Below are 12,620 nucleotides of genomic sequence, written 5' to 3' on the forward strand. Positions count from 1 at the left end.
CATACAGTCTACACTCAGGCGCTGTGTTCCTTCTTTTGAATGAGACCTATAAATAATACACATAAATTACTGCTCTGGTCACAGCATGCAAAAAAATGTTTTAGAAAAAAAATTGAAAAAAGTAAAAATGTTATAATCACAAAATTTTTTACATACTGTCACCATTCAGTATTCCTGATCACCGTCATACCAGTCATGTGGTGATGCTGTACTGGTCTTGTGACAGTATGTGAAAAAAAGAAAATGTGAAAAAAAATGTTTAAGTAATTTCTTCATTTTCCAAAAAATTGTGACAAAGATTACAACTTTGAAAAACTCGCCATGCTCTTACTAAATATATTGGGGTGTCTACTATCCAAAAAGAGGTCATTTGGGGGGTATTTGTACTATCCTGACATTTTAGGGACTCAGGAATTGAGGAAGTGAGTACATCAGGAATGATTTATTTTCAAGTACCAAAGATTGTAGACTATAAATTCCCTACAGACTAAATATCATAAATTCATTTGGATTATTTATTTTTAGCAAAGAAATGTAGCAGAATCCACTTTGGCCTAAATTTATGATGATTATTTATGTGCAAACTTTTATAACAGAAACAAAGAAAAACATGTTTTCTTTTTTTTTAATTTTTGGTATTTTGTCATATAGCTTAAAATAAAAAAGCCTGTAGTGATTAAAGTGTTACTAAACCCAGGACCCTGCATTCAGTATATCTGGTCTCCCTGGACCCTGCATTCACTATATCTGGTCTCCCAGGACCCTGCATTCACTATATCTGGTCTCCCCAGACCCTGCATTCACTATATCTGGTCTCCCAGGACCCTGCATTCACTATATCTGGTCTCCCAGGACCCCGCATTCACTATATCTGGTCTCCCCGGACCCCGCATTCACTATATCTGGTCTCCCAGGACCCTGCATTCACTATATCTTGTCTCCCAGGACCCCGCATTCACTATATCTGGTCTCCCCGGACCCTGCATTCACTATATCTGGTCTCCCAGGACCCCGCATTCACTATATCTGGTCTCCCCGGACCCTGCATTCACTATATCTGGTCTCCCAGGACCCTGCATTCACTATATCTGGTCTCCCCGGACCCTGCATTCACTATATCTGGTCTCCCCAGACCCTGCATTCACTATATCTGGTCTCCCAGGACCCTGCATTTACCATATCTGGTCTCCCCGGACCCTGCATTCTCTATATCCGGTCTCCCCGGACCCTGCATTCACTATATCTGGTCTCCCCGGACCCTGCACTTACTATATCTGGTCTCCCCGAACCCTGCATTCACTATATCTGGTCTCCCAGGACCCTGCATTCACTATATCTGGTCTCCCAGGACCCCGCATTCACTATATCTGGTCTCCCCGGACCCTGCATTCACTATATCCGGTCTCCCCGGACCCTGCATTCACTATATCCGGTCTCCCCGGACCCTGCATTCACTATATCTGGTCTCCCAGGACCCCGCATTCACTATATCTGGTCTCCCCGGACCCTGCATTCACTATATCCGGTCTCCCCGGACCCTGCATTCACTATATCCGGTCTCCCTGGACCCTGCATTCACTATATCTGGTCTCCCCGGATCCTGCATTCACTATATCTGGTCTCCCTCGGTACACAGAACATGGAAATGAAATTATTTTAGTAAATATAAACTGCTAAATGCCTTTTCTCATCAGCAGTATATAGCAGTCTTGTGACTTCTATCAGTGTTCAGCACTGGTTAAAGTTTGTAGGAGGAGAACCCCTGACCTCTGTCTGGGCAGTGCTGATTGGCCCTGTGCTGATCACATGCACTCTCCGAAGAAAAGAAAAAAACTTCTCTAGCAATACACACTACACTGAGCATGTGCAGAAAGTCTATGGGTTCTGTCTGTCTTATCAGGAGATAAGACGTGGACATTTGAACAAGAGGAGGAACAGAGAAGACAGGATCAAACTGCCTTTTTAAACAATGCAGAAGATTAACCCCTTAGGTTCCACAGTGATTATAACAAGATTATATACTGCATATACAGCCTGATTTTACTGTTGTGGGATTAGTAACACTTTATATACCACCAAATGAAAGCTCTATCTGTAAAAAAAAGGATAGAAATTTCATTTGGGTGCAGTGTTACATGACTGAGTGTCCAGTATTGAAGAGGTTGAGACAAAGTTTCCTTAATCGCTTTTTTTTTTTTTTTTATTGTATAAAGTTAAATTACCAAAACATTAAAAAAAAAATGCTTCTCTTACTTTCTGGTATAAAACACATTGAATAAAAGTGACAGAAGAGTCCAAACATCCCCAAAATGGCCCTTTCTTGAAAAATGGACATCCAAAGGTGATCTCATTTTTTGCCCCAAATATTTGGAAGAAGACTTGAAGAAACAAGTTGGCATTGAGGTGGATAAACCATGGCCCCTGGTAATGGTGCGCTAGATGCAGGACATCACTAATATACAGGCCATACACAGAGGGAGGAGGGGAAGTGGTTAATATGGAGGTCACATACAGTGGAAGGATAGAGATCAGGTAGGTAATGTGCCGGATAATGGAGGTAAAGGTGGTAACATACCGGTTACATACAGAGACCGCATGTACAGAAAGTGGGGGTGGGGGGAAGGGGAAAAGACATTCCCATAATCAGTTTAATTGAACCCCAAACCTTAAATGGTAACTTAAATATCAAATAAAAAAATATACAGCATATACAATTACTACACAAGTCATGATATAATGTTTATAGAGATTGCTTCTACTGCAGGGCTGTGATTTTCTGTAAAATGCAATGCAATATGGCTACCTGGAGAGTAGCCATATTGCAAGAGTGCACAGAAACCCCCAGAAATGTCATTTCCTGCTTGTGTGATTGGCTTACTGATTTTCCCTCACTAAAATACAAGTCAGATTTTGGGCATCCCCTGCAACAAAAACTTCATTTTTGGTGAGCTAGTCCCAAAGAAAGTCACTTCTAAAGGGATGCAGACCCTGCCACTTTCCTTATTAGAATCCTGCAAATGCAGCAGCTGATTTGTGGGAAATCACTTCCATACAGATTCATTGTGCACATGACACAGACAAAATCAGCTATTTCTACAGAATAACAAAAGGAAGGAATCTGCAACAAAGTTTGTTAAACTCCCTGCAATGTACAGAGATCACCCGGAGGGGAATGCTTACTTTCTCAACAAAAGTGGATTTACTCTCTAAGGCCTTGTTCAGTCCGGTGTACTTAAAGGAGACGTACAAGCAACTGTTTTGGCTCTACTTCTCCTATGGATCCCAGGAGAGCAGTTTGTTTTGCACTCCTGTGACACGTTGTCAGCTGACATTGGGCTGAGGCTTGCTGTTGGGTGACGTCACAGAGCTGGTCCAGGCTGGGGAGGGATCATGACCATATGGTTGGGATCCACCCCAGAGCATGGACCGGCACCTGGCTCAGCCTGGACCAGCCAATCCCTTCACAGCCCTGCGCTCCAGTGAGTGCAGGGGGGAGGAGCAGACTGTGGTGACTGACAGTTACTGTTCTCAGCTCACAACAGCAGTGGGCACTCAGCGATCAGTGGTCATGTGATCGCTGAGTCCTCACCCTAAAGCAGGCCATTAAAAAAAAATAAAAATTGGTCGTTCGATGGGCCAACATTACCACCAATGGTAAAAAAATCGGCCAATTTTCGTCCCGTCTATGGCCGGCATTTAACCCCATAATTATTTCTGTCCCTAAGAATTCCAGTTCGCTATTATATTCTATATGAAAAGTCTTGCAGTTGCAACAATGTATCCATTTGTATCCATTTTGGATACAGATGTTTTTATTTGGATACAAATGGATACATTTGTTGCAACTGCAAGACTTTTCATATAAAATATAATAGCGGACTGGAATTCTTGTTCTTTTTCTTCTTCTTCTGCTTTTTCTTATTATTATTTTTCTTCTTCTTGCAGGTCACGGCTCATGCGCATTTTTTTTATCGGTAAAACGATCGGCCAATTGCGGGGAAATTTTCCAACATACCCAATAAAAAAATGTGCAAAAACCCCAAAAAACAGCCAACAAATTAACTCACTAACAGAGCGAAAATCTGCCAATTTTTTTTTCCGGCCGAAAAATTGTCCGATTTTGGACCCGTCTATGGCCAGCATAAGGTTCCTTTCACACAGGCGTTACACTTTTTCATCAGTTCAGTCATGTTTTTTCCAAGAAAAACCGGATCAGTTCACATCAGTTTTTCATCAGTTTACATCCGTTTTTCATCAGTTTACATCCGTTTTAAGTCTATTCTGTTTTTTTAAGAGAATAAAAATAGGGTTTTCGTCCCTTAAAAAAAAACGGATGTTAACGGATGCAGACATTAATGGATGTAAACAGATGATCATCCGTTTACATCTGCTAGTCCATAGAAATACATGGGTGTATGTTTTTCATCCGTAAACATACAGATAAAAAAACGGACATACGGAACGCCTGTGTGAAAGGGGCCTTAGAGTCGGCGGGGGGCAGATGCTGCATCCACCTAGGGAAGTATGATTTTTAATCATACTTCTCTGTTAAGTGTAGTCCATGTCAGGGCACATTTGCTTGTTTGGGGATGTACAGAACACCTGAGAAGACAAGTCGGCTTTTGTTTTGTCATTTGGGCAAAGGCAGGCTATATATTAAGCAATTTACTTTCCCGCAGCCACAGGAAATGTGTTGATGGGGGAATCCCTCCTGCAGTGCTATTGTGTTCTGCCGCGGGGAGCCTTCCCTGTCAACAGAACACAATGACAACTGGCAGCAGCTATGGAAAAAATTCATAAGGCTGGTTGTACTGTGGAAGAGATAGCGATGGTCAATTCTCAGTTCTTAAAGAGCTCCTCGCTGTATACATAGATGATAAAAGCTTTTCAATCACTGACAGATCTGCCTGTGTATGTCTGGCCATTTCTATGTTGCAGGATTCAGTCTGTATTCATATATTAGATGAGATGTATAACAGTCTGTATGTCTCTCTCTTTGTCTCCCAGACAGTCATTCTCTTCAGTATTATACCACTGCAGTCACCTCTCCGGGGTCCGGGCTCCCGGTGTACTCTGAAGTCGGATATGTGGACGATCGAGAAATAACAAATTATAACAGCGACACTCGTCAGTATCTTCCCAAGACTGAGTGGATGAAGAAAGTGGAAGTGGAATACTGGGAGAGAGAGACACAAAGAAACCAATTAATAGAGGTGGATTCCAAACACAATTTGCGGACAGTGATGAGCCAATTTAATCAGACTAGAGGTGAGGCCATCCTTCCACCCAATTATGTATATGGTGCTAAATATTATTCTGTGCACAACACACTCCTCTACACAAAGGACTATTCTGTATAAGGAGACATTCTGTATTACACTCACTGGACACTTTATGAGGTACACCCGTTCAATTGCTTGGTAACACAAATTGCTGATCAGCCAATCACATGGCAGTAACTCAGTGCATTTAGGCATCTAGACGTGGTGAAGAAGACTTGCTGAAATTCAAACTGAGCATCAGATTGCGGAAGAAAGAGAATTTAAGTGACTTTGAACGTGGCATGGTTGTTGATGCCAGACTGGCTGGTGTGAGTTTTTCAAAAACTGCTGATCTGGGATTTTCACGCACAACCATCTCTAGGCTTTACAGAGAATGGTCTGAAAAAGAGAAAATATCCAGTGAGCTGGAGTTGTGTGGACAAATGTGCCTTGTTGAGGTCAGAGGAGAATGGGCAGACTGGTTGCTACAACATTCAGATGATATGGTCAGAATTTGGTGTAAACAACATTAAAGCTTGGATCCATCCTGCCTTGTATCAATGGTTCAGGCTGGTGGTGGTGTCATGGTGTGGGGGAGATTTTCTTGGCACTAGCAAGGTGTACCTAATACAGTGTCTGGTGAGTGTATCCTGTACTATCCTGTGCTTCTAGTATTAACATTGGTACATGTCCCACATAGGGATGAGCTAAACTGCCCCGGGTTTGGTTTGAGCTGGGTTCAGTGAACTTCACAAGATGCTGAACCCAAACCCCAATGAAATCAATGAGAAAAAAAATGAAATACAAAAATGCCCAATTTCTTGGCTAATAGGCATAGGGTTGTAAAAAAAATTAGTATGGGACGGACACTGGCCTGGGGAACATGTACCAGTGCAAAATGTAAAAAAAATCTATTCCATTTTTTATTGAGATTTTGAGAACCAGAACATGAACAGCTTGCACAGAGATGTCTCCAATGCACATTGTGAAGAGTAAGCGATGAGCTCACAATAACGTCTCCTAATTACAGTAGATGACATGTAACGAGTATTCTAGTTCAGCAGCTCACATTGCACCATTCACCCCAAGTTCACCATTGCTTTTTAAAGTGTATGATGCAGAGCTGAATGACAATGATCTTCCATGCAGGTAATTGACTAAGTTGAGAGCTTCAGCCGGATTGGCTGCGATCTTCGGTGTCTCAGTATAGTAGTTCTAGCCGGCAGTAAAATATGAATGACTATCGTACGAGAGTTGAGTGGAAATCTCTCGATTTCTAGATTCAGTAACACCGAAGCAGGGCCGGGTTAGTATTCCAGAGATATCAGAGGTGAGCTGGAAGACCTTCCACAGAAGACAATCAGGATTTACAGGACCACAGTATGTGATAGATAGTGCCTGTATGACCGCACTCCTGCCATAAAGGTGAGCTGGAGGAGGAGAATGTAGAGAATCAGTAAGGGGTATAGTATCATCGGAGAATTATCTTTTGTGCTACTTCCCAATGCTTTACACAATGAGAAGCTGTATGTATAGAATTGAAGGCTTTGAGCCATTGGGAGGGGTGCAGGTCTCATTGTACCATGGGAGCAAACAACAGTTTAACCTTGGAGTATATTATATAATAAAGATTTTCCATTGCTTGGAGAGGTAGGTGATGTGTAGAATTGCCAGATTTTAGGATGGGTAGTAGGCTTGGGGGATATGGAAAGTGATAAAGCATGTGATGATATATGTGAAAGTGAAATGTTCAGATAGGAAATGTACAGGATGGTGAGGATGGGTCCTGGATGGGCGCTACGTGTCGCCGATATTTGGGTTATGGTCCCTTTAAGGGAAATGGTTGGTGGACAGTCAAGTATAGAGGAGAGGACTGACTAATGGTTCTCTTCATTAATAATTGCCTATTTGGGAACCAGAATTTTGGATGTTTAGAGTGATATTCGGATGGGAAAGAACCTCCACCCCTGATTACAGAGATTCTGGTTCCAAGAGGGTTAAGCAGCCTCCAGGAAGCAGCACTTAGGACATGGAGCTCCTGGTGCTGGATGTAGAGTAGTAGGAGTTTGGGAGAGGAGACACGTGTCTGAGTGCGTCATACGTGCTGGAAGATGCCAAACGGCTTAAAGGAGAAGTTCACCTTCTATAACATGTTACATGTTACACCCATATTCAGGTTATAACATGTTGAGCTCAGACCGGCCCCCACTACCCCCCCCCCCCAATCCCCACTTTGATAGCTAGCAGGGGATCTTCTCCCACCTCACTAGCTGTCAAGTTTTTTAAAAACGTGGCCGTGCGGGGCTCCGCCCACACAGCCGTCACTCATTCACAGTCTTCTGTGAATGAGAGACTACAAGTCCCACCAGACTTGGCATCTGTCAGCTTGTAGTCCTCAATGAACTACCACGGCGCCGCGAAGCACCATGGTAGTTCATTCATTCTTCCTGTCAGAATATCTGCTTACTTGTACATCCCGTACGGGAAGCAGATATTCTGACAGGTCTGCAGGAGACCTACATGGCATCAGAGATCTACTAATAGCTGGTGCAATGCTTTCCTGCAGACAAAAATAATAATTTGTTTACTTGCAAAAAAATGTGCATTTATTATTTTTTTCTATAAAGTAAACTTATCCTTTTAAACTGGACTTTTCTAACTTTAGGTAAATCTCCTACATGAACTTTGTGTGTCTTAAATTTGTGGTGAAGACAAGTGGACTTTGTGTTGTGTTGATGAAGTCAGGTCAGTTTTGTTTGCTGGTGGCAGCTCTGTTTTCATTTGCTTTAGACAGAAAATAAAGACGTTTATGTTTAGGACAAGCAGCTATGCATGTGATCCTGAGGTGCTATACACCCGAAATTTACAGGAGGTTCAATTCCTCCACTAGATCCCTAATGCATTTGGAAGTGATGATTTTTTTTTTAAAGCACTGACATTTACAAATTACAAATAGTTTTAAATTGCTGGTAAATGACATTTCCCTTCTAGCTTCTATGTAAAAAAGGCAAACAGACCTCTAAAGGTCCCCTAAAATATTTGGGGGACCTTTGGAGGGGGTCCGTTGGCCGGCTTCTTTTTTAATAAAAAAGGCAAAGAATGTGTTTTGCTAACAATTTAAAGGTTACAAACGCCTTTAATAAAAAAATAGATGCATATATTTGTGCAGGAAAAAATATGTATTTTTTTGTTTTTCCACAGGAGCCTACAAAGCATTGCACCCGCTGTCATGGGGGACTCTGAGGTTGGTGTAAGGGTGCTTAACAACATTACAAGTTACACCCTAAATACAAGTGTAATATTTTTGTAAAGGTGTAAAAAATTAATCTCAAATGCAAAGACTGTAAAAAAAAAAAACAATACGTGCCCGAAAACACTATAAGCAAAATATATCACCTTTTAAAAAACTTTTTATAGAACAATAAAACTAATATTAAAGAAATACCCAAAATAAACAAAAGAGGGAGAGCAGCAAAGTAACAGAACCTGCTGCTGACATACACAAAAATGTAGTCTTAACAAGGGCTGTTGTGTTCTAGGATATTACAGGGTGGAGCTTCAGCGTGTGACGTCACCATGTTCTGGAGGGACAGCGGCCATGTTTCTGGTTGGAAACTTTGTTCAATGCTGGTAACCATTTATATTGATGTACGTGGAACTTGTATTACATTGGTTTGGTTTAATATCAAAATACTACACTATGTTTGGTCTTCTTTTCATATTCTTCATCTGATTACTGGATGGGAGTCTTTTTTAAGGCCTTTAAAGATCTTATGAAAGGAAGATTGAATCTTATCCTGGGAGGATTGTCAGCTTCATCACCTGCATTACTGATCCCTTTTTTGGATTGCGTTTATTGATCGGTGTGTTTCGGTGAGAACGTCCGGTAAGGGGCTTATTCATTCTGGTGCCTTGGTGATGGTGGATCGTGCCGAACTCCTCTTTGTGTAATATAGCCAAACTGTTTTTTACTATTTGGACTTTATGATTATCTATTATGATATAGATTAGCGCTGCATTTCTCACTGTTTATTATTTGTATATTGCCTTTTATGCGAGAAGATTTTTTATTTATAATCTTTTTTAATTTTGTATATTAATCTAAGCGCAGGTTTGATTTTTTTGATATTACAATGAATGCAGGTGGGACGCCACTCTCCCTAGTCACAAAAACTGCAATTCACTAGCCAACTCTCCCTACAAATCAATGTCCGCCATCCCTCACTCTCACTAATCTCTGACACGCTGTCAATGGAGAACAGTCTTTAATAGTGTGTGGGCTGCAACTTAGCTGAAATCATCATTGGCTAGAGTTATGGACCTCACAGGTACAAGACTTGGGTCAATGATGGCCTTGGTAGTTCATTAAGAATCGTTCACCAGAGGAATTCTCGCCAAATGCCAAACATCCTTAAAGTTTTCAATTCATCTGAACAGCGAATGTTCAGTCTGATCTTAGATCCAGAACAAATACTTATCTCATCCCCACCATGAGCTTTATTACTGACTTTCTCTCCTCTGAGGGCTGCACTGTGATCTGGGTGGTTGTTGACCAATTCGCTATGATGGTACATCTAATATTGCTTTCCTCAATGTCTTCAGTCACTGTGTTGATGTTGATATTTACTTAAGCGATCATCATGGTATGTTCTCTTCTATCGTGTCTGATAGTGGAGTCCATTTCACCTTGCTATTCTACAAGCGCATCAGCAAATCCTAGGAAGTCTCTTAACAGTTCTCCTCTGCCTATCACACACAATCGTTTGGGCAAAGCAAAATAACAAGCAGTCTTCAGAGAAGTTTCTCCAAGCCTTTGTGTTGGCCCTCTAGGTTGCTCTTGTCCCATTGGTGGAGTTTGCCCATAAAAATCACCTGAATTTCAGCAACCTAGAGTCTCATTTCTTTATCATTTATGGCAGACACCTACACATACCTTTGCCAATGTATTTGGCTCCTGAAAGTCTTGCTCTGGATTCCATGCAAAAGAATATGTAACAAACGGAAATCCTCTGCCCTGTTGACCCCCTGTACACTGCCCTGCTGACCTCCCATTCTCTGCCCCCAGACATCATTTACTACACCCCCACATCGGACAGGCTAAATCCCGCTTTGATAGGCAATTTTGGTAACGGTTTTAAAGATTTATTTTTATATAGTTATTTCAGAATTTTTAATTATAATTTCAATTTGTTTTACATAGTTGTTCACTAAATTAACATTTTTTTTATATTTTTACTTTTAAAAATTAAAAATGTAAGTAGAAATGCATACTCTTGTGTTGCTTTTTATTAAGTTTAGCAAAAGAAAATTCTGCTCTGTGTGTGACAATTGCCTAGAGTCAGGACCCTGGAAGGCATTGCACCAATGATCAGCAGATTGCTGGTGCCATGCAGGTCTCCTGCGGACTGTCAGTGTGGTCTGTCTTCCCATACATCATACAGGCAGGCTGTTTCACACTAACAGGAAGACTCAATGAACTACCACAATGTTTAGTCGTACTGTGATAGTTCACTGAGAACTACAGGCCGACAGCCGCAAAAGCTGTTATTATTTGTAGTTTTCCAACTCACAGAATACTGTGAATGAATGACGCAGGTGGGCAGTGGTTTTTTTTTTCAGATTTTGACAGCTAGCTGTGAAAATGGGGGATTGGGGGGAGCGGAGGCCGATGCATCTGTGACATGTTACATCCTGAATATGGGTGTAATATAGAACGTGTTACAAAAGGTGAACTTATCCTTTAATGGTTGAATTGTGGGTCACTTTAGGAGAAGGGGGAGATTGGTAGGCATGTTTCTCCTTAAAGGATGAAGTTGAACGTAAGCAGCAAAATGTCCTCCTTAGGTGGTTATGCTGAAGAATGTCTTTGAACTTGAAGAACCTGAATGGTAGCAACCGTTTGTAACTGAATATGAGGATAGGTGGGTCAGGGACCCTCTCACCAGGTCCTTATGTAACAATCAGTGAAGCAATAAGCATCCGTGCCCCCATTTCATTTGATGATGCGTCTGTGATGGCGGCGACTCTCACATTTCTGTGGTGGACGGGTCTCCAGAGGTCAGCCTCTTACGCTCAGTGCTTGGCTTATCATCGATCTGTGTGGCTTATCATCGATCTGTGCGGCTTAACATCGATCTGTGCGGCTTAACATCGATCTGTGCGGCTTCCCCAGCAGCTCTGCACTTCCCGGCCTAACCCAGCCCGGTCCAGGCCCATGCAGCTTCCTCAGGCAAAGTCTCTCTCCAATCCCCCTCTGCCTTCCTAGGCTTTTACTTTTCTATGTTTCTGCCCCCTGGTGGTTGCTCATGGACTGTATAATTTAGTTGCAGTTCTTCTCCCGGCAGTCTCTGTACATCTGTATTACAATGCTAGTAAACTCCTTTTGTATACTTTTACCTACGAGTAGGACTGTAATAAAGCTTACCTGTAGGGAAAATAGGGTGACCACCTCATCCTTTTAAACCCGAAGACATAATAATTACACAGGTTCTGGGGCTGATTAAGGTGGCAATTAAATTCACTTAGTGCCTTATCTGCAATAAATTAGCCCCAGAACCCGTGTCATTCATATGTGTTCAGATTTAAAGGGATGAGGTGGTAACCCTATGGTAAAATGAATATCTCCTAATCGTGCACCGTTTAGAAGATATTCACTCCTTTTGCATGCGCTCTGAAGGGACAGCATACCTGTGCCGTTCCTTCAAAGCGCTGTGTCATGGCCCAGGACTCCTGCACATGTGCGAGAGTGACATCATTGCGGCTCAGCCGGCTGGAGCTGGAGCTCGCCGCTGGATGGCTTCGTTTTACAGTAAGTCCTTCATAATGTCATAGTGTGCTAATTATGACATTACCTTGCAGGGGACTTTTTTTGTTTTTTGTTTTTTTTTCTGTGCGGTTTATTACCACCTTTTAGGCTGTGATGAGCAGTAATGCTAAACACTGCCATCTTGTGGTTAAATATAAATCTGCATTCACAGTAACAATGCAGTTACAACTGAAATGTCAGATACTCCCAGATTTCATCTGTTGTTTTTGGACTTGTGTATATATGTTTGGCATGTTCTCTCCCTCTCCTGTTTTTCATATCCAAGAACAGTCATTTTTGGTGAGACTAATAATTGTCATATGTTGTAGTGAAATCTAAAGATTTCAGGCAGGGAGTGTACAGACCAGGGTGGATAAAAATCAATGTTTTAAAAAAATCAAAAAATCGGATTTTTTTAATTTAAATCAGTTTTTTTTATTTAAATCGGATTTTTTAAATAAAATGCTTTTTGAGGAAAATATATTACCATCCAAAGGTTATTCCATCATGAAATAAAGATTAGTTTTTTAATTATGTAGAATAAGGCTGTATAT

At 41.5% G+C, this 12,620-nt stretch overlaps 1 protein-coding gene across 1 annotated transcript in view; it reads left to right on the forward strand.

Annotated features, from left to right (window-relative positions):
• LOC149449725 (class I histocompatibility antigen, F10 alpha chain-like) overlaps positions 1–12,620 on the forward strand; it is a 59,591-nt gene that overhangs the window by 15,718 nt on the left and 31,253 nt on the right. Inside the window, exon 2 of the mRNA XM_089692839.1 lies at positions 5,008–5,268. Coding sequence (XP_089548965.1) covers positions 5,008–5,268 — 261 coding nt within the window. The remainder of the gene's footprint in view (positions 1–5,007; positions 5,269–12,620) is intronic.

The sequence above is a fragment of the Staurois parvus genome, unplaced genomic scaffold (assembly GCF_062004578.1).
Source record: "Staurois parvus isolate SC_StPar_1 unplaced genomic scaffold, SC_StPar_1.0 ptg000606l, whole genome shotgun sequence".
Taxonomy (NCBI): Eukaryota; Metazoa; Chordata; class Amphibia; order Anura; family Ranidae; genus Staurois; species Staurois parvus.